The sequence below is a fragment of the Gadus macrocephalus genome, chromosome 10 (assembly GCF_031168955.1).
Source record: "Gadus macrocephalus chromosome 10, ASM3116895v1".
Classification (NCBI taxonomy): domain Eukaryota; kingdom Metazoa; phylum Chordata; class Actinopteri; order Gadiformes; family Gadidae; genus Gadus; species Gadus macrocephalus.
The window spans coordinates 22,275,229-22,302,612 of NC_082391.1; the positions used below are offsets into that span (position 1 = coordinate 22,275,229).

The 27,384-nt window shown below is 46.5% G+C and overlaps 1 protein-coding gene across 1 annotated transcript in view; it reads left to right on the forward strand.

Annotated features, from left to right (window-relative positions):
* Positions 1-27,384, forward strand: part of LOC132465991 (protein diaphanous homolog 2) — a 42,755-nt gene that overhangs the window by 9,906 nt on the left and 5,465 nt on the right. Inside the window, exon 4 of the mRNA XM_060062958.1 lies at positions 2,049-2,178. Coding sequence (XP_059918941.1) covers positions 2,049-2,178 — 130 coding nt within the window. The remainder of the gene's footprint in view (positions 1-2,048; positions 2,179-27,384) is intronic.

Consider the following 27,384-nt stretch of genomic DNA (forward strand, 5'->3'; position numbering starts at 1 on the left):
CAATATTGGTCACAATAATCGCAATTAGATTATTTCCCCAAATCGTTCAGCCCTACACCTGCATCCTGTCCTTGATGCACAGGTAAGACTTAAATCATCGATCTGGTGTAAAGGAGGAAATAAAACGGACATTCTTTATTTGCCAATGTTCTGGCCGTGTGTTTTATTTAAGAGTACAAATAGGCCCAAATAAATTGAGCCATTAGCTCGGACGCAGCGGGTGCTGCAGGCGAGCGTTGGGGAGAGCTGGTGTCTCATGCATTGTAATCTGCATGTGGGGTGTATTGTGTGCCGTGATTGTCATTCCTCTGGAAGTCATTCATCCCACCGCTGGACTGATCAGTAGTAACCGATGTTATGTGCTCCACGTCGCTGCTGGAGATCAGTGTTCTGTTCAATGATGAGGATTTGTGTTTCATAAAAAAAAACGTGTGAAATAACACAATCTGACCTCCATACCATGATTGGCACGCTCCTCAAGCCTGGAAAACAAATGGAAGATATGAGGAGATTTGACTGGAAAACACGGGTACGTTCGAGTCAGTCGCCCTTGTGTTCTCAGCGCCCACTCGTGACTCAAAGATTTACTTTTGAAGGTTTTATCCTATTTATTTTAGAGTTAGATAGACAGGAAGGTACGGGAGACAGAGGGGCGGACATGCAGCAACGGACCACGGGCAGGAATCGAACCCGGGTCGCTGCGATCGGGACTGAGCCTTAGTGGTACGCCTTCTACCCGGTTAGCCACCGGGACGCCCCCCCCCCCCCCCCAGTCGGGATTCAAGCGATGTGATTTATTAAAAAACGCATCCGAATTGGACGGGAGGGTTTTCAGCCTGGAGCTTTGAATAGCGGTTCGACACACGTCCGTGTACACGTCCGAGTCGCTGTGGACGAGCGAACGCCGTTTCAGGAAGTCTGCCAGGAGTCTGGCGCTTTTGCCGTACCCTGGTTGGAACAGCAGGGGTTAATATCACATCTGTTGCTAGGGCAGTGGCGGGGGGGTTTACTGTGCCTCGCTAAGCCTCGCTGGGGGACACAGAAGTCATCACGCTCTGCCTCCCCCTCTCCCCCCCATCTTCACCCCTCAACCTCACCCCTCACCCCCAGCCAGCAACCCTGCAGCCCTGTCATGGAACACACGATGGGATTGATCCTCTGTCCTTCTGTGTGTCTGTAACAATTATAACTTCTCTGTCTGTCTGTCTGTCTGTCTGTCTGTCTGTCTGTCTGTCTGTCTGTCTGTCTGTCTGTCTGTCTGTCTGTCTGTCTGTCTCTCTCTGTCTCTCTCTGTCTCTCTCTCTCTCTCTCTCTCTCTCTCCCCCCCCCTCTGTCTGTCTCTCTCTCTCCCCCCCTCTGTCTGTCTCTCTCTCTCCCCCCCCCTCTGTCTGTCTCTCTCTCTCCCCCCCCTCTGTCTGTCTCTCTCTCTCCCCCCCTCTGTCTGTCTCCCGCTCCCTCTCTCTCTCTCTCTCTGTCTCTCTCTGTCTCTCTCTGTCTCTCTCTCTCTCTCTCTCTCTCTCTCTCTCTCTCTCCCCCCCCTCTGTCTGTCTCTCTCTCTCCCCCCCTCTGTCTGTCTCTCTCTCTCCCCCCCCCTCTGTCTGTCTCTCTCTCTCCCCCCCCTCTGTCTGTCTCTCTCTCTCCCCCCCTCTGTCTGTCTCCCTCTCTCTCTCTCTCTCTCTCTCTCTCTCTCTCTCTCTCTCTCTCTCTCTCTCTCTCTCTCTCTCTCTCTCTCTCTCTCTCTCTCTCTCTCTCTCTCTCTCTCTCTCTCTCTCTCTCTGTCTCTCTCTCTCCCCCCCTCTGTCTGTCTCCCTCTCTCTCTCTCTCTCTCTCTCTCCATATGTATATTATATCCATCATCAATGTAGTAGCTACTTAGTCACATTGGTAAACACATGTCTCACAATAGTTATATTACATCACACGCTCTCTGATTGTGTGTTCATGCGGTGTAATGTGGTGATACGTAGAACACAATGAAATGCCTTGAATGCAATCGCCTCACACATGCCCTGTTTTCTTCTTCCCTTTCCCCCCCCCCCCCCCTCCAGCTCCGTGACACCAAATCTGTGGAGCACAACATTACTCTGCTGCACTTCCTGGCCGAGCTGTGTCAGGAGAAACACCCGGAGATTATGAGTTTCCCCGATGAGTTGGAGCACGTGGAAAGTGCCAGTCGAGGTACGTGTCGTCTGTTTAAGTGCCGGCCACACGGGGGCGGGTTGTCACTCGTGGTTGCCCTGTGCTGGTATGATGCTGTTGCATTCTGGGGGAGGTTCTGCGTGGCGGGGTCACATGGTACAGCCCTTACTCTAGGTCTCCATACGTTTACGATGAATACATGTACATCGTGGAAGCTGCTGTTCACGCCGATGTGATATTTGGTCAAAAACAGGCCAAACACATTAGTTGCTCACTTTTTTGTCTCTTATTTGATATTACTGTAATCTTATTAGTTTTACTCTGACCATCAACAAACAAATCATAATTTATAATTAACAATCAGGGTAATTGCTATCGGGCTCAGTTTGTTCCTGCCAACTTCACAGTGGACTAAACGTGTTTCAGCGTCACTGTTACATCCACAGTTATCAGTTAATTGGGTAGGACTGGTAAAATTGTTGCCATTTGGAAGAGGAAACCAAAAGAGGCAAACAAAGACTAAGCGCAAACAAACTCACTGAATTAACTTGAAACACGTCGACTTCATAGAACATTGCGTGTGTCTTGTGTGTGTGTGTGGGAGTGTGTGTGTCTCTACGTGTATGTGTACCTCTGTTTGTGTCTGCGCATGCTCATCCAAATAAGGTTGCTTTATACGGAATTTTAGACATTTGATTTACCTGGAGGATGTATTTGTGCTGATAGTCAAATAGTTGAAGCAGGGCAGCGGTAAATCAATAAATATGATCCACACATTCTCCACCCACTGCAGTGTCATGCACTGGGTGCGTTTGGATCCTACTCCAGTGTTTATGAAATATGTCTGGTGTTCGGGGGGGGGGGGGGGGGGGGAGGCAGTGCTGGGGCCTTTGCAGTCTAGCGAAGCAAAACCCATCTGGCTTAGAAAGGGAAAGGCAATGATGCCCTGCAGCCCCCCCCAGCCCTGCCACTGCAGGTCGTCCAGTCTGCTGCAGAAGCACAATGACATCTCACTAAGTTATTTACATAAAGTGGGATATTTATGTCAGAGTCTTGAAGTGGCGTCGTAAGAAATGGAAACGAAAAAGGCAGTAGCGTGAAGTACAAGGTCGTAGTTAGACTCGACTACTAGCCTAGATCTGTACTGACAGATCTATACAACGCAATCACACGGTTCATATTGACCCCAGTGATTGCGTTGTATAGGGTGTCCACTTGACACTGTTGTGGCATGCAGCGACATGCCACAACAGTGTGGCATGAGCAGTGTGGCATGAACAGTGTGGCATGAGCTGCTATCTAGACATAAGGAGGTGAGTTCATAACCAGTTGACCTGGTATCTAGACATGAGGAGGAGAGGTCAACATGAGGTTTCATAACCAGTTGAGCTGGTATCTAGACATTAGGAGGTGAGGTCAACATGGGGTTCCTGCATTGAAACAAGCCCCTCTTCTGCTGGAACTCAATGCTGCTCTGAATTAGTGCCCTAGCTGCCCTGACTCTACAAGCTAAACACGCTAACCGGATCATTTCAGGGCCAACCCTAGGTTAATGGTGGGTTAGCACCCATATCACCCAGTTCTGCTGCTCTAGGAAACTGCTCGGGAGGGTGATTCTGTGAAGCCTACTCGAAGCCTGAACCTTGTTATGTGTAAGGCTGGTTTCTACTGCATGTAATCAGCACCAATAAAATAAACAGACGGGATAGGAAATTATATAAAGGTAGTTGGCTAGATTGATGTAGAGACAGATAGGTCGAGGAATATATAGACAGACAGACAGACAGACAGACAGACAGAGAATGAGATACCAGACTAGAAACAGGCTGATAGATGGATAGACGGATGGAAGGACAGATTGAAAATAAATCCAGCATTGTGTGTGTGCCTTGTTGAAGTAATCAGTTCCTATAAACAGCCTGTGGCACGGGCACAGAATCTCTGATTGTTGAGTCAACAACCTGAAGGGTGTGTGTTGGTGTGTGTGTGCGCGTTTGCGTGTGTGTATGCGTGTGTGTGTTGATGCTGAAGCTGCCGATTCAAATGTAATCACAAGGCGGTCTACCCAGGTCTGAACCTGCACCCTTAACATAGGCCGTTAATAGGTGTAATCAGCTAAGTCTCCCCTCGCTTTGTCCCCGCCTCTGCTTCCCCGCACCCTGATTGGACAGAAGCCTTTCATCGTGTCACTAATTGTCTGGATCACCGCGGTAACCTCACCTGGTGGCATCACAGTCAGCCCGACCAAGGCGTCTGATCTCCTCGGGTTGACGCGTGATGCAGCCCCGGTCAGGCTAATGGCGCGCGTCTTTTTGGGAGATGTCTTGGTCTTAATGAAGATGATTGCTAATCCATTCTAACGACGTTATGTCTTACGTTGTCACTGGGGGTCGAGTTGTTCACCTCGACATTCTCCGGTAATGTTCGCCGGATTTAATCAGCGCACCTTTAACATTTTACACTTTTGTATGATTGCATTAGTTGCCTTCGCGTGTCAGCTACCCGTTTGATCCCCACGAATGTTGGCAGTCATGAGCGCTTTTACAAAGGCAATGAAAGTTTTGTGTCCGTACGGTATTTCAATGTTATCCTGTTTGCGCTTTGTTTGGTCTCGGGCCGCGGGAAGTGTTTCACCATCACGGTTCTTCCTGGATTCTTTTGACAGCCTGAGTTATCCCAGTGAAACCAATTGTCTGGCCCACTCCGCGGGCCTCCGACTGGCTGCAGAGCGCAGGGTGTAGTCCTATTTCAGCTAGAGGTCAGACGGAGCTGGAGCCGCGCCCGGCACTCAGAGTGGCTCTGTTAGGAGTCTCTGTGACTCTCCCAGGACCCGGCTATCATCAAAGCCTACCTGTATCAAGGTCACTGCTAATTAAAATCCACAGGATTACCCAAAGAACCAGGGGCAGGAGAACGCTGCGAGCGGGGTGGGACTGGGACTAAGGGAATGGCCATTAGGACAGGTTCTGCTCTTCTTTGCCGTGTTTTCTCTTTTGCTTTTTGGGCTGGAAGACACAACCGTAATATATTTGCATTTATTCATTTAGCCAGACATTGTTAGCGACCTACTTTGGAAGTCAGGTTGAAAACATTTGAAACGTTGAAAGCATGTGTTCCATGTTGAGGCAACTGCAGATTAACACTGCGAGCAAATGTGTTACAATATTCCAGAAGCAACTCGATACAAGTGCAGGAGATGCAGGAATCAAAAAGTTGGGGTTATTATTCAGAGAAGGCAAACATTGCACCAATTGTGTGATTACGACTGAAACAATAGTGAACAGAGGTTTTATTCATTGAATATAAGTGAGAAACTTCAGGTAGTCCTATTTTACTAATTTGAACCCCTTTTTTTTTTTTTCATATAACGAATGTCAACAGTAGCTATACAATGTGTGTGAACGCAATCTGACATTGCAAACCTCTCAATGTCCCCTGATTATTCAAACCTCATGCCACCACAATAGAATCTGATTAGCATGCAATCACCTCATTGGACGCAAAGTACGCAAAACAGCTTTGGACTCTTTCCTGGCCTTCTCAAGCGTTATGTGACTAGCAACTTAGCCATGTGAAGTGTTTTTTCCAGCTTTCCAAATTGAAGACATTAATTAAAAGGTTGATTCTAGGTCTTGAATCCTCCTCAGCACAATGATAGTTGCATACTTGCATCTGTTCAGTTAAAGGCAGAATATGTAATTAATTGACTATGCTAGATCTTAAAATGACCATGATATGTCATCATAAATGATGGAAGTTTGTTGCTAAAAAATGCTACAGCCAGTTTGCTATCCTTTTAACTTTGGGTTCTTGTGTGTTATGAGTCATGAGTGTGTTATTATTTACTCAGAGTACCCCTAGTGGCCGCGCATGAAACAACAGCACAAACACGGCTCTGCCGCCATGGAGACAAGCAAACAAACCAGATCGAGATAAGAATGTTCTGGGTCCCACCTGACAGAGTGAAGGCTCTCTGTAATAATGTGTATTGAGACTGCAGAACCCATTTTGTACTGCACCTTCAATCTTCAAGCTTTTTTTAAATATTTCTCGGCTGGCAAATTCACAGACTCAAACAGCATGTTAGAATTTATTGAAGGACATATAAGAGTTAATTTATCAATCAATCTGTAGCTTTTAGCTTAATCAAAGTGATTGACCGTCTATCTCCCTCATGTGTGTTACAACAACTGGGGCGCAGTCCTTTAAATGTTTTGAGCTGTGTCACGATACATGTAGCCCTACGAGTCACTATGTGGTGCGCTAGCCATGAACCGTGGCAGACATGTAGCACGCTAGCCGTGTAATCTGCTGTGACAGCGCATGCTGCATGCTAGTCCTGCCTCGTGCTACACATGTTACATGCTAGCTACGTTGCCGGCCCCCAGTCTAGGCGGTAGTCACAGCAACTGTCACTCATACCCTCGATTCTAACCCATCGACCTTCTAGCCCACGTACGATTCGAACGCCCATTTCCGGCATAATTCTGTATCCCTTACTTTGATTCATCAACAATATCCTGTCTGGCCCCGTTGTTTGGAACAAATGTCTCCCCATGGGATCAATAAAGTATCATCTAATTTTAAAAGTGTGAAGACGATGAACCACCAAAGAATAAAAAGCCCATGCTTTTATTCTCCTGCCAAGTCTCCTCCTGCATCCTGCTGTTGAGGCCCTGCTGTGTTTTAGTGCACGTTGCGGCGCCGTGTTTTAGTGCACGTTGCAGCGCTGTGTTTAAGTGCACGTTGCAGCGCTGTGTTTAAGTGCACGTCGCGCCGTTGTGCTGCTCTTCTGAGACTCCACCTCGCTTTAGCCCGTCCCCCCCCTCCTTCCCCCGTGCTCCCGGCTCAGAGGTCGGCCTTCCTGCTAGTGCTGAGTGAGTCGCTCTGGGACGTTTTGCAGTCCTAACCACCCCCCACCACCCCCCCCCCCCAACCATGTTTTCTGCTTGGCGCTCACAGCTGCCTGGTGCTTGCGTATGATAATTAAAGATTGATAATTTCCCCCGGGTGCAGACAGTGCAGGGATAAAGACTTGAAGTTAATTTCGGCTCCTGTGCAGAAAGGAACACACAAACCATAAAAATGTACATTGTTAGTTAAGCCTTTAATGGGGTCGGTGTTCACGTCGCCGCCGGCACTTCTTCGGTACAGAGTGATACGTAGGGGTCTTCTTCTGGAAGCCACTCGCGCCTTATTCTGCCTCCCAGACGATGACGTCTTCATGTTTGTTGTACGTTTGCATCTCGCCAAACCAAGGTCTCATGAACGTCAATGGAGACCCCATTCACCGACACCAGAACATCGTGTCAGACGGACACGAGGAAGGAACTCCACCACCCTGTCCCCACTCACCCAGCCTTCTCTTTGTTAAACGGACAATTGGATAGTGAGCTTATGGTTATTGAAAATGTAGTCTTTGAGCCACTATTTTCATACCCCTGACCTCATCGTTACGGCGTCGCACAGCCTTGAGAGGAGTGTCATTGGCCAATTTTCCTTTTTAAGTCTCCCCCAGAGATGAATATATGCGCCCGACAATGGCGGCTGAGCCCGTGCGGTGATTCCACTCAATCAGCGGAGCACTGACAATCCGTCTTGACAATATGGGAAAAAGAGGAAATATGACACAAATGTTCTCATAAATCTATTTAGTATAAGGCATAGCCAAGGGCAAAGTACTTTGGAGCCTGTGAGAGAAGAAAATGGAGAGTGGGGGGGGGGGAAAGGGAGAAGTTGAACTCTGAGGATATTAATACCGCTGTGAATATATCTATTATCCACATTCATTTCCAAGGCACTGCGGCATAATAAAGCAGGGCCCATTTCCCATTTAAACTCCTCACTGTACTTGGCTGTGGGCTGTATTACGTAGACAAAATGCCCCTCCGGATCGGTTGCAACTCGGCTATGAGCATTTGTCTTTGGTGTGAATGGAAGCTCAGAAAACCCGTTGCCGGGGAAGATACCCCAGCAAGACGTCCCAAGGAGGCCATCTGACTGAAGTCAGCTTCATAGAACGCTGCATGCACTCGCTATCAAAGACTTCCGGAATTAGCAGACTAATGTGTCATTCCTTTTGTGGTTGTACGAGGACGTACGACTGTGTGTGTGTGTGTGTGTGTGTGTGTGTGTGTGTGTGTGTGTGTGTGTGTGTGTGTGTGTGTGTGTGTGTGTGTGTGTGTGTGTGTGTGTGTAGGTCGCGATCCCTTAAACGTAGATACATTACTTCCAATTACGACGAACATTGCGTATTCCGTATATTGTATGAAATTACAAACGCATTCATGAATTATTAGGGTTGATATTAATATGCATGATTGCCGCCATCTCCCACAGCGTTATAATTGTCTGGCAGACATGAGCACTTAAAACGGTAAAAATTGTTTATTTATCATGATTGTGTTTTCCTCTGAATTAGTGTTGTTTGTGCGGGATAGCAGATAACAGGTGACAGGTGTGGTACTGCTGTCTGAGCAGATGTCCTCTGAAACCTTAACCTGTTATCAGAGATCCACAAACAATCTGATCTGGCTATGGAAACAGCTGATCACACGTCCTACAACGCAACCTTAAACATCACAAAACATGGGTATGGATCAATCACAATTAGAGAGAAACCCCCCCCCCCCCCCCCCCCCCATCCTCTTCACGTTTCTGTTCAGTAAACCCGGCTTACAAATGCGGTGGCTATAAGTCAAGTCCACTTTTTGTAGCTCACTGTGCTTGGGAATTGAAATGCCACAGCTGTCAAACTTAAGGGTTGCATGTTCCCTTCAGTTCCATCTGCAGAGGAGTGACCTATATAGCACTCTACCTCTCTTTATCTGCGCTCCACATGCCTCGTGTCTGGGTGTTAACCGGAGATTGAGAAACACTGCAGAATGTCTGGGATTACAAAGAGTGTTGTACATTAGCTACACACACACGCCCACACATGCAAGCACATGCAAGCACACACACGCACACGCACACACAAAGACACACACGTGCACAAAAACACACACACACACACACACACACAGCTTTGGATGGAGATTGACAGAACGATGGATAGATGGATTGCTAGATAGATCAAAAGTGGTAGCACTTGAATGAAATGCCTTATCAAACCGTTGAGGCATGGAAGAGCATTGCGATGTTTTAAGAAACATAAATCAGGGAAATGGTTATAATCACTAGATTGATACACTAAAGCCTTGATTGTTCCTGTCTAATGAGAAATAATGAATTGTAGATTGTGCTACGTGTGAGCGCTCAATCACCAGGGGAATAATTCAGTGCCGTCTTGTTTTGTTTGTAGATTTGTTCCTGCACTTCTCGGGCTAACTTGTGTGTCCCTTGCTCTAAAGGTTTAAACAGCTGACAGAGACGAGTGTACAAACCCGCAAGACATAGCCATACGTTCTTTACTCAAATTTGCATAACTTTCATAACATGTTAAGCACATTGTATACACACACTCACGCATGCACACACACACACACACACACGCACATGCACGCACGCCACACACACGCATGCAAGTACATGTGCACACACACATACACACACGCACAAATTGAAAGCTAATACTGTCTGACAGTTAGTCTCACAATTCTCTTTCTCAACTCACTTCTTAATTCTCTATTTAGCCCTGCTTCCTCCGAACATGTAAGCAGTGGTAGCCTGCGTCGTATCCATGAAGCTCACGGCGTTCCACTCATTTACATCACGACTTGAATGAATCATCGGCATTACCCAACGCGACAGTCGGCTGTACTTTGTGCTGTGGAAGCATTGTGTTCATGATGAGCGGAATAGGTTAATGAGCCCCTTTGTTTGGCCCTCCAGTCAACGCTTGCAAATGTTTCCGTTGTCGTCTGCTGTTGTTTTTCTGACGGCGGTGCACACAACGCGGGTGTCAGATATGTATTTTGTACTGCTCGCCACATTCTGAGCATTTGTTGTTGTTGTTTTGCGAAACATCGCCGCATCAATCAAACGCACTAGCATTAATGATCACCATTAAGGCGGCCATGTTGTTCTGGAAGATATTTGGTATGTGCCATCAATGGGTTTAGACATAGCAGCCCCCCCCCCCCCCCCCGTGTGTGTGTGTGTGTGTGTGTGTGTGTGTGTGTGTGTGTGTGTGTGTGTGTGTGTGTGTGTGTGTGTGTGTGTGTGTGTGTGTGTGTGTGTGTGTGTGTGTGTGTGTGTGTGTGTGTGTGTGTGTGTGTGTGTGTCACAAACCACCTAAATTCTCTTAGGAGAGTGATTCTGCCCTGCATGATGTGTGGATTTGCGTGTATGTTAGTGCATGTGTGCGTGCTTGAGGGTGTAAATGTGGGTTTGCGTTCTCACGCTCGTGTGTGTGAGTGCGTGCGTGCATGCATGCCTATGGATGCGCGTGTGTGTGTGTGTGTGCATGAGGACATGGCTGCTAATTTATCCCAATTGTAATATTTCTGTAAATGAAACAGATTCCTATTTTACATTTACATCTGGTTTAGCCCCGTGGTTTTCATGCGTACAGCGCTGAGCACGTTCACACAACAAAGACCTTTATGTGCTGTGCGTGCAGAAAGCTATTTAATAAGACGCCCTTATATAAGGACATGAAAACCTAACTATTATTCAACACGTATGGAAGATTTTATAATTTATAGATCAAAGGCATAGATAGTAAAAATATATATTTATATATATATATATTTTATGAAGTTGTATCAAGTATCTATGTGCAAAAATTACTGTTTTTCCACTTCAGAATGATGACACACAGGTTTATAGGTAAATAAAATATATATGGCTTGTTGTCAACACAGATTCACATTTTGTGATTAATAATAAAAAATGTGCTAAAAGGTATTTTATTGTGCATGCGTTATGGCACACTAAATATTCCATGCAGGCAGCATCTCAGCCCGAGTCTATATCACAACGTTTCCACTGCATCACACATGCATTCAACACTATTTATTTTCGAATTAGGTCTTACTTTCCCCCTTTTTATCGTTTAAAAAGGCCCATTAGTCCAGTCAGCTGTCAGAACGGAGATTCTTTTAATTTCCCCACCTGTGGATTGAGCCTGGCTCAGCTCTTGGAGCATGAAAGGGAATCTCAGGAGTTAAGGTGTCCTGTCCAGTTCGGCAGGGTTGGCAGTGCGAGCGGACAGACTGTCGTGAGCAATATCAGCAGCAGAACACAGAGCTGTCCGGCTCCACCAGCCCGCCATGAGTGATGAGCTCTCCAGAGATGGCTTTCTCTTTTTTTTTTTTTTGTTCTTTCACCTCCTGTCGGATGGGCAGCTCATTGAAAGACCACCCACCCTTCCACCCTCCCTCCATCCCTCCCTCCCTCCCCCCTTCACTTCCTCATCCATCCTTCCCCCCTCTCCATCCCTCCCTCCCTCCCTCCCTCCCCCCCTCCCTCTCACTTTGTCTGCGTTCCCGGCCCTTGCGTTGTCTCTTTGCTCAGAGAGTATGGATGTGGACAGAGATAGACACATGCAGGGAGTAGGGCCGTGCTGGTTAGCATGGGGATCCAGTCCCTGACAGCAGATTTCTATGAGAGTTGACAATGGGGCCGGGAATGAGAATAATGCTGTTTGCCAGGCTCGAAATTTTGCCTGTCACACGAGACCACTTGCCATGCCAGGAGGGTTTCATGGGTTGAGGTGGACAAGGAAGGTCCATTTAAAATGCATCTGTGCCTCGCTCTCTCCCTCGCTCTCTTCCCCTCTCTCACTCTTCCTCTCTCTATCTCTCTCTCTCCCTCGTTATCTGTCTCTCTGGCTCTCTTTCTCTCTCATTATATCTCTCTTTTTATCTTTCTCTCTCACTCATTACAAGTCTCTCGTTAAATCTCTTTATCTCTCCCTCATTTCCTCTCTCTTCCTCTCTCATTTTCACTCTCTCTTTCTCTCTCTCTCTCTCTCTCTCTCTCTCTCTCTCTCGTTTAATCGCTTTCTGTAGCACTCTCTACATCCTTCCCTCCTCCTACTCTCCCTTTCCCTCTCCCACTCACGGATGTAGGAAAACAATCATAACATGGTAAAAGGGATTCAGCATACTCCACAGTAACAAGTACCTGCAAAGACAAACTATACAAAACAGTGCATTCATCAACAAATGTAGGAATCATACTACTTTTATATGCTACCAATTCACGGCCCAACATTTCTAGTGTGTGTGATATGCAGAAAAGACAGTACACTAACACAAAAATAACAAGATGGAGGAATATATAGATAGATTGATGGATGGATAGAAAGATAGATGAACAGATAGGGTGAACTAGGTTGACGTTTACCAACAATGCAATCGCGTGTGTGAAGGAGAGCTGTTCCCTCCATCCCACGCCCTCACTGTCAAATCCCCAATCGTTCTATAATTGATGACTTTGGCATCAGTGAGGCTGAAAATATTGAAAGGATTTGTTTGTAAATTAAACTGTCAGTAATTGCCGCGTTGTGAGATGATGAGATTCTTAAAAGGCCCTTCTCCTCTAATGTGTACGTTGGGGAGATAAAGGCTAGGCGGGGGCTACAGAGCTGTGTCTCAGCAGCAGTGTTCAGACGCAGCGACGCCTCCTTCCTGCTCGTCTTCAGTCGGCACACTTATGTTTCAGGGCAGATTTACAGATTTGACCGGGAAGGTCAAGACGCATGGGCACCAGTGATTCCAGGTCGTGTTCATTTCCTCTGGGTTTGGGTTTGGGTGATCCTGCCGGAGGGTGGCCTGGGATCCAGGGCTGGGATGGAATCAGGATTGAGGCTGTCTCTTGTCGCTGTACATCACAGGTTTCACGTTTGCCCATCCCCTGTTTTGATGCTCTCATCCCAACAGCTGACTTCATGTATTTATTTCCAAAGATAACCTTCTTAGGTTAATGCGCTGTCATCAAATAATCTTTAGAAAATATATTTATTTATTAACTTATTTTATTCAACAAAATGTATTTTAGTGAAATTACAGAGAAAGTGTTGTTCATGTATTCCCACGAGCGGAAAGGTAACCCTTACTTCAGTCTTTTCATTTTTCGATCTCTCAAAAGACACGCCAGGCACAAATCCATGTTTTGCGTTTGCTCCACATCAACCCGTAAAACGCCTGAAAGCCTGACTCACTCACTAGTATTTACTCCATTCCACGCACATCACCTGAACAGCGGACCCGGTGCATAGTGTTGTCACTGTAAAACCAAGGCGCTGCTGTTTTGCAAACTGCAGACGTCTTTTACTGCTGACCCGGGCTGCAGCTCCGGCCTTTGTGCTGCTCTCTGTGTGTGATCAAACATAACGCACAAGGCGTTTGGATAGGTTTTTACCACCACGCGTATCGATAACCCGGCTGCCAATCGGTAAGAGAATCAGGGCAGGAAATAGTCGCTCTTCCCCCTGCGGTAATCCCCGCTCCCCTAAGATGAGCCATCGTGATCGTCCGATAACGATTGCAAGGATTGCGTTGTCGACCGACTGCAATCTGGCGTTGTGTACGCACGCCGTCGGCATGTTTCATGATCTGCTGTTATTGATCCATATTTAAAAGCATGCACGGGTAAATAGCCTCATTCCAATGGTAATTAGGCCTTTCAGCATCGTACCACTCTGTCTGTCTCTTAATCCGTCTATCTTTCAATCTAAATAGTATCGATCCATCTGCCTGAGTGACCATCCCCCTATTCATCGATCAATCTATCTATTTATCTCTCTATCTACAATATCTATCTATCAATCTATCCATCTGTCTATTTATCGCTCTATCCTCTATCTATCAATCACTCTTTCTATATATTTATTTATTTATCTATCTATCTATCTTGTCCATCTCTATCTTTCAATCTATCTATCTATCTATCTATCTATCTATCTATCTATCTATCTATCTATCTATCTATCTATCTATCTATCTATCTCTCTCTTTTTATTGCTCTATCCTCCATCTATCTATTACTCTATCTATTTATTTATCTATCTATCCATCACTCTATATATCACTCTATCTATCTCCATCTCTATCTATTTATCTATTTATTTATCTATCTATCTATCACTCTTGCATGTATCTAGCTATACATATATCACTCCATCTACCTATACATAATACATCCATCCATAACCATCCATCCATAAATCAGGTGGTCCAGGTTTATCTTCCTGCTTCCATCGTGTTATCACACGATGTACGGTAGTGTTTCCCAGCAGGTCGCCCAGCGATGTGTGTGTGGATCTGACCCCAGGGGGACGTCTCTCTCCTGAGCCGGTGTTCTGGCCCCGGCATCACGCCGCCCCGCGCCACATCATCCTCCACAAAACAAAAGCAGCCGTTCTGCCGCGCTACGACGCGTGACATATCGTCTGAAACCCGAGCCCGCGTGTTTCCAGAAGGATATCGACGAGACGCCTGGTTCCCAAACCTGCCACAGCCTCTTAGCCCTGGCAGCCTGTATCATGTGTAATAAATACAAAATGGCTTTCAGTCAACTTATCTTTGTGGCATCAGGGGGAAGAGGGCCTGGGGTCCATCTCCAACCCGTCACTCAAAGCCGCGCTCATTTTCAATGATCCACAAAGCGGGAACACGCGCATGAAATGTGTTTTAGGGTTGGATGTGGCGGCGTTGTGGCATGGCTGCTTGTTTTTCATTTATTTCTGTATTGCAATGGTATCCCGTCTCCCACTCCCTGCCTTCATCTATTTTTGTAAGACCATGTTGTGAGTAAAAGTATTTGATAAGTCTGGATATTCTTCATCTACGCGCTTTGCTTTTGTGGGTTGCACACCCTCCTCATGTGTCATCGGGGACAGGAATTGATTCTGGATACTAAATTGGGTCATTTTTTATGACGGGTGGTAATCAATATATAATTTTGAAAGCGTGTGCTGAGTCGCGTCCCGGCATGGCCGTCTCATAGGTGTTGAACGAGTCCTCTGGGAGAAGCGTTTATTTATTTATCTAGCGTAGTAAACGCACGTCACATGCACAAAGACCGCCCCCGCCGCCAGCGCTGACGAATACCCCAGAGGGAGCGATGACATCATCGGCGGCATCGCAGGCCGTCCCAGCCCACAAAACCAATCGTTCAGGGGGGATGCGGCCGGTTGGGTCTGGAAAGTGCATGTGGAAAATAGTAAACACCATGTGACGTGTCCTCCAAACATCATTTTTGATTTCACGTATTGATTCATTTGTTTTCTATTTTCCGTTTTGTTAGTTTTTTTTTCCCCATGTGGGGGGAAGGTGTCACTGTGTACACACACACACACACACACACACACACACACACACACACACACACAGACACACAGACACAGCATTCCTTGATACCACAGTATTGAGGTTGGCTGCGAGGCGTGTAAACCCTGCAGCTCTTCTTTGTGCCATCGGGCCACATTCCCTGGACTCAGACGGCACAGGGGAGAGTTCCATCTCGTCCACGCTGTCTTTGTCACTTACAGCAATCTTTGTCAAGCGAATCTCTATCAAATAGAGATGGAGAAATCGTGTTTTTTTTCTTTTGAGTACACCACGCCAACTGTGGCATGTTTTCGCCTTCCTTCAGAATACCAAGCTCTCTGCCTCTCGTCCTCCCTGTCCTTAAGGCTTATTGAGTTAATTTCATTCAGCCAAAGTTGTTGTCTCCAAAATAAAGCGAGCAGGTCTGCAGCCTGACCTTCCTGCTGCATGGTCCTGCATGGTTGAAATTTCCCCGCTCCTTTTGTTGAGTTCAACTCCGCGGTACAGAGCCGCACTTTGTGATCCATATTCAAATATTATTCAAATCAGATGCACCCCATTTGCATGTGAAATTGAGGATTTGAAGCCAGGTTGTCTGCATGCTGATCAGAGGAACAACCTCTATGGAACGAAGGGTTGAAATTGCGAAAATAAATTATACCGGGTATTAAAAATGATCCTGAATGGGCATATTCCATACTGGCAAATAGCCACGACAGACAGTTTTTTTTCTATTCCTGCGTTGCTAAAAATTAAGCTGATTTGCTGCAATCAGTCTGCCTAGGGCTGTCCGGTAGCAATCACATTCGCCCAATAATCAAAAGTAAGGCTTTCCTTGTGTTGGTGCCACATTAAAGAGTTCCAGATGCTGACGACGAGCTGTGTTCACGCACAGCTCTACCTGTGAACCGACGCAGCGAGACACACCCGTTGCGTAAACACACCCGTGTGTAAACACCCGTGCGCATGTTAAATCGCGATAAAACCCTGAAACGTCTCGGCCGTGGCGTTTGCGCCGTCTTCAAACCAGCTAATCGAGTTGACAGCGCAGCAGAGCGGCGGGTCTGAGACCCTCTCCTCGCCTCGCCCGGCCGTGGCATACCGGCTGAGCCCCTGCTCTTTGCACAAAAGGTCTGTTTTTATTCCACCTGCTGAAGCAGAGGTAAGGAGGGACCGAATCGATTGTTGCGGGCCAAATTGAGCCGAAGTCGAGCGGCAGGCAGCCACCAGATAAAGGCCGGGCGGGCGTCTGCTGTGTTTATCATCGGGTGGCCTTTTCTTTGTGTGCCACGCTGCCATTTTGATGTGTTAAGTCATAATAGGGGAACCACCGTTCTTTGGAGGGGCTGCCAATAAAATCGCAGACAGAAGGGATTATGTTTCATGTCTGCCCATTATTGTTTTCCCCTCCTCTCTGTTTGAGGGTCCCACGCCTCAAAGGTGTATGCCCTGCCTCCCAATCGTCTGGTTTGTGGAGGTCAACGGGCCGCGAGGAAGGTTTTGTTGTGGGTATATATTGTGGTATAAACTCCTAGCTACCTCCGAAGGTGTCGTACTATCTGACCACTGCAACCAAACATTGTTCTCTGATTCTTCTTAATAAACGAAATTACATTCCGTTACTTCCAATGAAGGCTAGATCCCGGCGAACAGAAGAACCCCAGAAGACGGACGCCTAGCTCCAACATAAGATATTTCTCAGAAGAGACCTTGTCCCTTTTAGCCTTGCGCTTGACAGACAATAATACGACTGATGTGACGGTTTAGTGATGCGAGGAACAGCACACGCATGCATATTCTAAAGGCCTGTCTGAAGATAATAGCACAAGCAGACTCGATGTAAATAATACACCGTAGCATGAATCACAACGTCTTACCGTCGTCGGTTTGAACCGGCGGCCTGTGTTGCGAGGGGGTTGCGGAGGCTGCCCGTAATTCCTTCCCTTTGATTGGTTGTTGATACCACTCGGCTGATGTGATGATCACTTAATGAAACCGCTAATGTGAAGTGGAGGGGGCGGGGGGGCGGAGGGGTGTGTGCATGTGGGGGGGGGGGGCTGATGCTAATCAGGGTTGAGCTCTAAGGTGCTTCCAACCACGGCGTTCCCATGCCAGGCTACCTGTCCTCGCCGTCGTCAGAGCGAGAAGGGAATGTCATCGGCATACAGTGACACCTCATTAGCATAGCACGTAAAAGAATCCCATAATGTGACAACACCGTCGTTGTTTTTTGTACTTGCTATTTCTCTTTCCCAATCGCTATGGTAACCGTTCCCTGGCGCCATCCTCCGCTGTGACTGTTGTCACAGCTGTGACATCCTTCTATATGATCTGACCGTACCACAAACTTTGTTTTTGTAGCTTTTGTTTACATTTTAATTAACCTGCATAATAAAGATTTTTAAAAAATAGGCTTCTCGTGAGAATGTTAACCATAATGTTTACATCGAGTGAAACCTGGAAATTACACTTTCTAAGTGGTTTACTTAATGAACGCCGATTTTTCAATGCCTACCCCTTAGGAAATGATTTTCAAATGCATCCTGTGCATTCAAAAGCCTAACGTTGAATATTTATTCTGTTTACATAATTAATCATATTCAATGATTGCTGTATAATCAGGGCAATGACAACAGCCGGAAAAGCCCGGAGCCGCTAGTTATTACATTTGGCTGATTTGCTGCAAGCTACAAACCCCTCTAGGTATAGCTAAATGCTAGCAGACATTAGGTCTGCCTTAGGCCACACAAAACTCAGTGCCAGAACACCTTGTCTATGTTCCCGACTGGAGCTTTTCTAAATCAATTGTTTAATAGCTTGCATCCAGAAAGGCCTTGTTTAAGGCGCACAGTGGACCTGCTGATTCATTCTTCACCCAAGAATATGAATCATCGTATTTCTGGGTGAGATCGTGCATGCAGTGGTACGCGCATATAAATAGATCTCATTGTGTGTTTATATTATCATGAATGGTTTTATACGGGAGATAACATAGAAATGACACAATAATGGTACTCTTTATTAAACCCATTGTGAAATGAATTATCTTCATTTCACCCGTCCTTTGCTAGGCGCTAGGGAACGACTCATGGTGTAATGCCTTGCTCGTGGGCAAGGGTCTTCACTTGCATCTTCTGTGGTTCGGTAGGAATCCTAGCCTGGCTAACGCCAGACCTCATCTCAATCTACATTGAGATGAGGTCTGGGAACCACACATTCATTTTCTCGTATTTGAGGCGTGGTTTACGATTGCCCGGAGCCGTTTATTGGGCGCTACGAATGTCTATCATATGAATCTGTACGTAGCTCATAGCCAATCGTATCAATTATACCAGATGACGTATGTAGAGAGACAAAAATTCGATGAGGAAGAAGACGATGGGTGTGTTGAATAGACGTCTTCATCGTCTTGCCGTCCCTCCCCGTTCTGTGATTGGTTCCCTATCTCGGGTGAAATTCGGATCCATGGAATCCAGGCTGCCTAGCAGCGCGAGATGAAATCGCACGCGAGGCAGCAAGGGTCTAGCCAGGCTAGTGGAATCCCTCGTGAACATGGGGAAAACAAACACACTCCACTCAGAGTGGCCCCCCTCCCCTCCAGGGTTTGAACCCAGGACCTTCTCCCTGCTGTGAGACAGCAGTGCCCCCACCACGCCCCCCGCAGGAATGTGTTTGAGATGGCACGCACACCCATGCCTCTTTGGTGGTCGTTCTCCAGGGACCACGGCGGATATGTAGATGAAAGCGCTTCGAGGACTCGTCCCGTATGGTGTCGGACACACCCAAAGAACAGCAAATACGACGTGCCCCAGCTTGGAGTTTACTTTCTGCCTCCCCGGTGCGTCTGGGCTGCATCCCTGCCTGGGTCGATGCCTGCTCCAGGTATTCTCTTCCCATGCATTGGTTTTTGTCCTTCTCTGAGGCGAGAGCAGTATCTACACATCAGCATGAACTCATTTCCCGAACACCCACATTTTATCTGCAGTCTATCTGCAAGCCGAGTGTGCCCTCTGGAATTCCTCCCTGGCTGTTTTCGAAGCAGCACCCTTCGTGTCTTTCCTCGGGAGACACGTCTGGGAGTGTGCTTGTAGAGGCTGGAGGCCAGCAGGTGGAGCGTGTCCTACACCGCTGGAAGTACTCCTGCCTTTGTCTCGGTCCACATCGACAGGTCTCGGTCGTGCCTCGTGTGTCAGCGAAGGGCTCTGCCCCCGCTTGCTATGCAGGCGGCTGATCTGTATGAGGGCCATGAAAACAAGTAAATCAGCCAGTTAATTCCTCTCCAAACCCCAAAGTCTCATTCCGCCACTGATGAGTTTAAGGATTGCCTGAGGTAGAAAAGGGCCCTGTTTATAGCTCGGTAATCTCACGTACCCAGTCTCCATGTCCCCCGTGGATGCAAAAAACAAAAAGAGAGGGAGGGAGAGAGAGAAATAGAGAAATAGAGAGCAGTTGACTCCAATCAATAGTGTGCGTTTCCCTGTTTAAACACTGCATGAATGTGCATTTATTTATACATGTGTTTTCAGGCAGCCGCGTGTTCAGTGTGATGTCTAGTGTATACCACCGCTGCTAAATGAAGACAGAGATGGCAGGGTTGGAGGAATTGATCTGACCTTTCTGGTCGAGCGAGGGATATAAATCCCTGTATTGACTTTATTAGTGTTGTATAGCGACACACACAAACTCCCGGCCTGCCCGGTGACATGCAGACTGCAGAGCTCGGGCAGCGAGGCGCTGGCTCAATGCCGTTAAATGGCATTCTCTGCATTACACTGAGATGGGTAGAGATGGCATGTATCTAAACGGCTCGCTTTGGACCTCATCGTTATCTGCCAGACGAATCGGTACATCTTTTACTATTGATATTTATCAATATTTCAAATTGTACATGATGGGTTCATGGAGGTTTGTTGTTTGGTTCGCTTGTTAAATCACTCTTTCATGTTCATCCAGCGACATGACTATCTGTCCGGCTTGGCTATAGCGATTCATTAAATCCTATCTGTACTTTTATTTTGAAGACACAATGTAGTCGGTTATCCTGGCTGGGAGATTAGGTGATACACTGACGCTGTGTGACCTACATTGGACCAATTATTCGTTGGATTGACCGTTCGGCTAAAAGCACATCAAAGAGAACCTGACAACAGTTTGCTTTGTAAATTAATATATATTTATATACGTTCATCATTTGTCTAAAAGGCCTTAAGTAATCAGAGATACTGACAGGAGAAATTGGCAAGATAGTGAGAGTTCAAAGTCCAATACAGAAGAGGAAGAGAACGGCTATACTGGACAGACAGTGTAAATCAAACACAGAGAGAGATGATGGGATGGCATCTGTCACCGTGGAGCCGCTCCAAAGCCCGGATTCATGCCCACTAGAAATGGCACTCAGAAAACGGGTTGGAAAGAATTCCACCGAAAAACAGAAAGCGATATTACGCAACGTGTGCAAAGCAGCCAGTGGTGTTTGTTGGATCTGCTGTACTGTCATGTTAAGAGCAGCAGCTGACAAACATAACAGCCTTTTCTTAGGCTGTTATTTAACGTCAATTCTGAAATACACTCTGAATTAAGTGTAAATCTTTGAAACTTTTTTTTTTACGCGCTTAATTGTATTAACGTAGAAAAACAAATCCATCAAGGGAGCGGTTGGATCCCTCCAGAACTGGGCTGCTGTAGCCCTGAGCTGCGTCATCACCACCACCACCGCGTTCCGCAAAGGAGACGTCTCTGTAACACAGACGTCAGGGGGGTATCGGCTGGAAGCCGCGCAGGGCTCTGTGATCCTCAGGAACGATGGGGGTCATGTGTGGCCTCTAAACGGAGAGGCACCCTGCTACCGCGTCAACAACGGAATGAAAATAAACGTGTGTGTGTGTGTGTGTGTGTGTGTGTGTGTGTGTGTGTGTGTGTGTGTGTGTGTGTGTGTGTGTGTGTGTGTGTGTGTGTGTGTGTGTGTGTGTGTGTGTGTGTGTGTGTGTGTGTGTGTGCGCGCGCGCGCGCTGGGGCGGACGGGGGTGATTCTCAGTGTTAGTCATCACCCACTCTCTCATTATTCCTGTGATTCATCCTCCCTTCACATGCTCAAGTGGACGCACACGTTTATTCCAGATATTATAAGTGGTTTCATTAGAAGTTGATGTTGGATTTCGATTTATTAAATTCATTGCTTATTGCTTATTGCACATTCCATATGAATGACATTTGCTCTCATCTATCTTTGGAACAGACCTTTCTGTTCCATTTTAATGTGTGTGAAATGTGTGAGCATATGCATTTGCTGTCTGACAAAGCTAGGAATGCATTCCTAGCTTTTGATTTAAGCATTTGATATTAGCCGTAGCGCAAAATAATCCAGTGATGAGACTGAACTCGATGTTCCTAATTGTTTTACTATTGTTGATTTAGCGGTAGATTTACTATTGTTTATTTTATTTTTCTTTGCCACGTATCAAACGCTATTAAGGAGCAGCACTGGCAGCTGTAACACTGCTCTCTCCTCTAGTTAAATGGGCTGGAGTCAATTAACTCTGGAGAGATTTATGTAAACATGTCCGTATTAAGGGAGTTCTTAATGTCTGGCAGTCGGCGCGCTCACAGAGGGAGCTGTTGAGCCACGCATGGGAAGAGGGAGGGAAGAGAAGAGGGGCGAGAGTGAAAGATTGACTGAGACGAACAGAGTGAGTAAGATTGAGAGTGAGACAAAGAGAGATGCAGAGGGAGAAAACTAGGACAAATAAAGGGTGAGGCAAAGCGATCCATACCAAGGCACCGGCTCCTCTAGGTTCAGGCGACCTTGAGTTTCTTCACACATTTCTGCAATGGAGATCCAAGTGCCCGGAAAAAATTTGTGAAAATATATTATTTCATATACGTTCGTCTTTCATCAACATCATTATTCTTTTAATGTATTATATTTATCTTTTTGCATACAATATTCCTATATTTTGAAATGTCCCCAATTTGTGTGTGTGTGTGTGTGTGTGTGTGTGTGTGTGTGTGTGTGTGTGTGTGTGTGTGTGTGTGTGTGTGTGTGTGTGTGTGTGTGTGTGTGTGTGTGTGTGTGTGTGTGTGTGTGTGTGTGCATGAGTCATTCCGCCAACAGTACTACCAGCAGTAGTGTTGCATCATGGGGACACTAGGGACACTGTCTCCGACCTACAGACCAGTGTCTAACACCAAGTGCCTCCCGTCGTAACGGGCGTTCGGTTCGTCACGCCAGGCACAAACGTCTCCCTCGTAGCATTATGGGGCCATGGTGTTGATGTTTTAACATAATGTTTATTTTCTTCCTTCTAGCTGTTTAGCTCTGATTTATCTTACAATTTCCATCTTTGTATTACTTCATCTCGAAATATCAAGTTTAAATTAGTTAATTAAATGACCATAAAAAGAAGGTATACGAAAATGAACTATCTTTATTAATGAATTGTACTCGCAGGATTCTTTCACTTTCATTGAATCTAACAAAGAGCTGCTGTGATTCAGTGAGCCGGTTCATAAGGGTGTCTCCCCACGGGTAACGTTTACCTAAACACCATGTCACCTAATCAATAACCAATTCACATCATTGATTATCGGGCATTGACCATCATGCATCTGTCCCTAACCTAATCTCTGTCCATGTCAAACTGCTTACTCCTCTGATGGTCGGTGTCAGAGGAGAAAGCGATACGCAGTGCATGTGATGCCCGCCTCTGTGTGTGTGAATGCCAGCGGAGACAGGAGGCAGACGTTCCCTCATGGACCCAGGATATCGAATCCCGAGTCCTTACCGTGTCTTCCCCAGCATTGCCATTCCGCTGTCATTTATTTGACACCAGAAAACTTATTCGAACAGCACCCAGGGTTGGCGTGCCTTGGCAGAGCGGAGTGACCATCTGCTGAGGGCGACTTCTTGATGAGCAGTTAGTTGGAAGCCATTTTTGTCCGCGGAGGGTTTGGTGTGGAGGCATTTTTTGTTTCCAGGGGGCAGAGCGACCAACGCAGGTTATTATACACACGGTGCCAAGGCTTTTCCCCCCCCCCTTTCCTTTCCCGAATGATTTCCCCAGAACTTCCTGCGGGAGTTGTCTTCACCCCGGGTCGATGTCTGAACTTTCCGATGCACCGGGAATACTTTGTAATTGACTCCATTTTGTAATTCCTCCCGAGGTTTCCCGACGCTGAGCTCACTGTTCTGGAGAATGCCTGAAGCAATTCCGTCTCTGGATGCATGACTCCCGTTGTAACCAATGTCCTCCGTCCTGTGGTGAGACGTAGACAGCGCCGGTCCTCTCTGCACTCACCGGCACGGGTTTCAATCTGTACGCTCAAAATGGCTCTGCGGTTGAGCCTTCCCCTCGGACTGCAGCAGATTACCATCAGTCCAATCCACTGAGTCGGGGTGGAAACAGCCCCCACAATGGTTCAATTAACTCCCCAACCCTAAACAAACTGACTGAATCATTCCATCTTTATTTTTTTTCAATGAAAATAATCGTTATAATTCTACCGTTAAATATGTCCTCCTGGCAGTAAGCAACGATCGAGACATCGGTACCAAGCACCCCCAAATAAATCCTTAAATATGTGAATGTCTGGTAAAGTGGAGGATTTGAGGGGAATGCAGATCAAAAGGGTTAGTGGGGCTACAGCCGAGTGGATGCTCCCTAATGTGTCAGGCTGATCAGCAGGTGGACGTAAAGAAACAGAATTAGCCCGACCGTGGGCGGGGTGAACGCCACATGTATTGTTATTGAAGGTACATGTAGGATGTCTACTGTTCCTGACATGTGCTTATTAAGCGTAATCACATGAGGGAGTGTTGTACTGATATCAGCACGGCTTATCCAGGCGTAGGGAGCCATGCTGATGCTCTGTTTGACAGCACGAGTTGCAGTAAGACGTGGAAACAGATTATTATCTGTTTGATTATGTAATCTTTTATTCGAAACAAAAGGGTTTCAGTGCTGGACTGGGGCTTGGCGATATGGCAACATCTATATCACGATATATCCTTTCATTTCGGTCGATACGATAATTATTACAATATCAGTGAATTATTGTGTTGACAGGCTAAGCTTTGGTTCTGGCTGAAGCCTGAATACAATACAGTTACGTTTAATTATGTAACCTGTCATTAATCATTATTTCAATCATTTTTTTTCCAGAGTATAATACAAATATGTTTAATTGTCAAAAAGATTGTTACGTGCTCCTACTAATTACTTGTGACCCCTGGAGAGTTTAGTTCCCCTCTCTCTGCGACTTTCAAGATAAACAGGATGTCACCGCAAAACAAACACGGAACAAACATGAACTGTCAGCATCAATATCCTCTAAAAGGAGGCGGGTCTTATATAAACACAGTGCTTCAGGATGCAGGAAGTGAACAGTGCTCAGAGTTGTTTCAGGATACCAATAAAGAGTGAGGGCAATGATGTTGTATATGAAGTGTGCAAACACTGTGGCGATATACAATGTCTACAAGGAGCTTAACCCTCTTTGACACTTTAATGCATCCATGTTTTGGAAACGTTACTTTTTAAGGCGGTGTCCGTCTTTGATACTCTAAATCAGCCCTCATGGAATGCCTATTGTCCAATCAAATTACTCGGTAGGAACTAACTGTCATATAATGTGTACTTCTTTCATTGAATTGTGTGTGGAGCTGTTGTGCAATGACAGGGTTAACAGCATGTGTTCAACTGCTATTCAACCACCATAGTTGATGCAGTTGTTTTTCTTATTGTTAACATATTGGTTATAAACGCTCCCTCTGTGTCACAATATTTCCCCTTTAATATGAAGGAAAGATGTGTGTTAGATGAGGATATTTCAGTACGACTCTCTCTGGACACTGCCCTATTTGTGTCCCCACCAAACAGTAGACATGAATATGTGCACAATGGCTTTACAAAAACACATCATAAATAGTTTAAACCCGTTTCTATGTGCTTTGGTCAAGAGTGTTTCATGTCTTGAATCCACGCTCAAAACTCACTTTGCACTGGCCTAATTTACACAGCAACCAAATTATTAAATATATTTCTAGTTGCTTTTGAAACTGCTATAGTACAACTTTCGTTCCTGCTGCCGGAGCGCCTTTGATTCCCGCTGTAAGGGGAGAAAAGCGGGTTATGTTTATCCTTTTGTTGTGCCTTTTGCAAGAGCAGCACAACGCCGCACGCCTGCCGCTCCTTCATCTCCCGTCCCAACAGCATCGACGAAGGGGAACAACGCACAGTTTTCATTCTTCTCCTTCATTTATTCATTAACAACTGGCATTCGACCCTTTCCTAGAATAAGGCATGTTAGGGCCTTCCTTGTTCTCTTACTTCACAGACTCCTCTATACCGTCTGTGGGACGGTTCAAAGCAGGGTTTGAACCGGAAGCAGAGATAGATGAGGCGACGCTCCTGAAGCTTTGCCTTTGGGCTCTGCGGACCCTAACACAGGGTTTGGGTGGGATTGGGCGAAAGGTATTATTGTGGTCGACAAACTGCTTTAAACAAGGCAATATGTGACACACACACACACACACACACACACACACACACACACACACACACACACACACACACACACACTAATTGAAGTAATGGCAGGGGATAAGGTGGCTGTCCCTCTTAATTCTGTTGCATATTTGGTTCCTCACTCTTCTACTTTCCTTCTTGTCCCCGCATGGTTCAGCTCCTAATTTGTCAAACGGATTGGCTTGACTCTGACTCATCCTCGCGTGTTTTTAATTGCATCAGTGGAACTGAGCACGGGGCCTTCTGGGGGACGCTATCATGATGGAGATGGCTCTCCGCTCTCCGCTCAGTCCAGCCTGTTCCAGCTCTTTGTTCAGCAGCCTGGCCGTGGATCCTCACCGCAAGCCTTGGCACGTGGGCTGTTCCATTCCCTGCCTTGTTTGTATTTCATTCTTCTTTTTCCCTCCTCGTTAATACACTCCTCATCCATAAGGAAGAAGAGGCTTAGCTTACGTTCCCTCAGTCCATTGTAGCCGTTATTGAACATGATGACGCCGCGTGGACTCGAGCAGTCTATCTCAGAAGGTCACGTCTGTCAAGTTATCTACAGGTCGCAGCGGCATGTATGCTAACACACGCACACGCAAACAGACACACGTACACACACACACACACACACACACACACACACACAAACAGAGACACACACAAACACACACACAAACACACACACACACACACACACACACACACACACACACACACACACACACACACACACACACACACACACAAACAGAGACACACACACAAACACACACAAACAGAGACACACACACAAACACACACGCAGACACACACACACAGACACAGACACACACACACACACACACACACACACACACACAGACACACACACACATAAAACAACAGAGAAACAGACAGTAGATTTATATAAACATCCTGGGTTCAAGAGATGGACGGCCGCTGTGCCCAACCTTCCCCCCTTTTCGACTGAGTTTCATCGTCGCCCTTCCCCGCAAGTGTGGAGATTATCTAAAACGCAATTCCTTAAAAAATAAATCTCAATTTTCCGCCGTAACCTTTGTCGGAGTCGCGTGGAATGAAAGAGCGAGCATTTTTCCATTACGCTTTCCCCGCCGTAAATCGACAATAAAATTACCCCCTCTCTCAACAAATGAGTGAACATAACCAATGACATGTTCACATTACTGCCCATGATTTGCTATTGTACGCCATGCAGCATCATCGGCAGCCCCATTCCCCCCCCCCCCCCCCCCCCCCCCCACCCCATGTCAGCCGACGCTAATGAGAGAAACACAAGGAACGTGGAGGTCACTCACTCACTCCATCCCTCCCCACTACCCCTCAAAGGATCCTCAATGCTGAAACGCTGCTTTCTGTACGGCGGCTGATTGATGCTCCCTTCGTGTTGTTTACTATCTCTCCATGTGTTATGGGGTGTTGTTCGCAGAAGTGTGCTCTGTCGGTGCCGGCCTGTACGGGTACTGATACTGTAAATTACTTAAAGCGCTGACGGG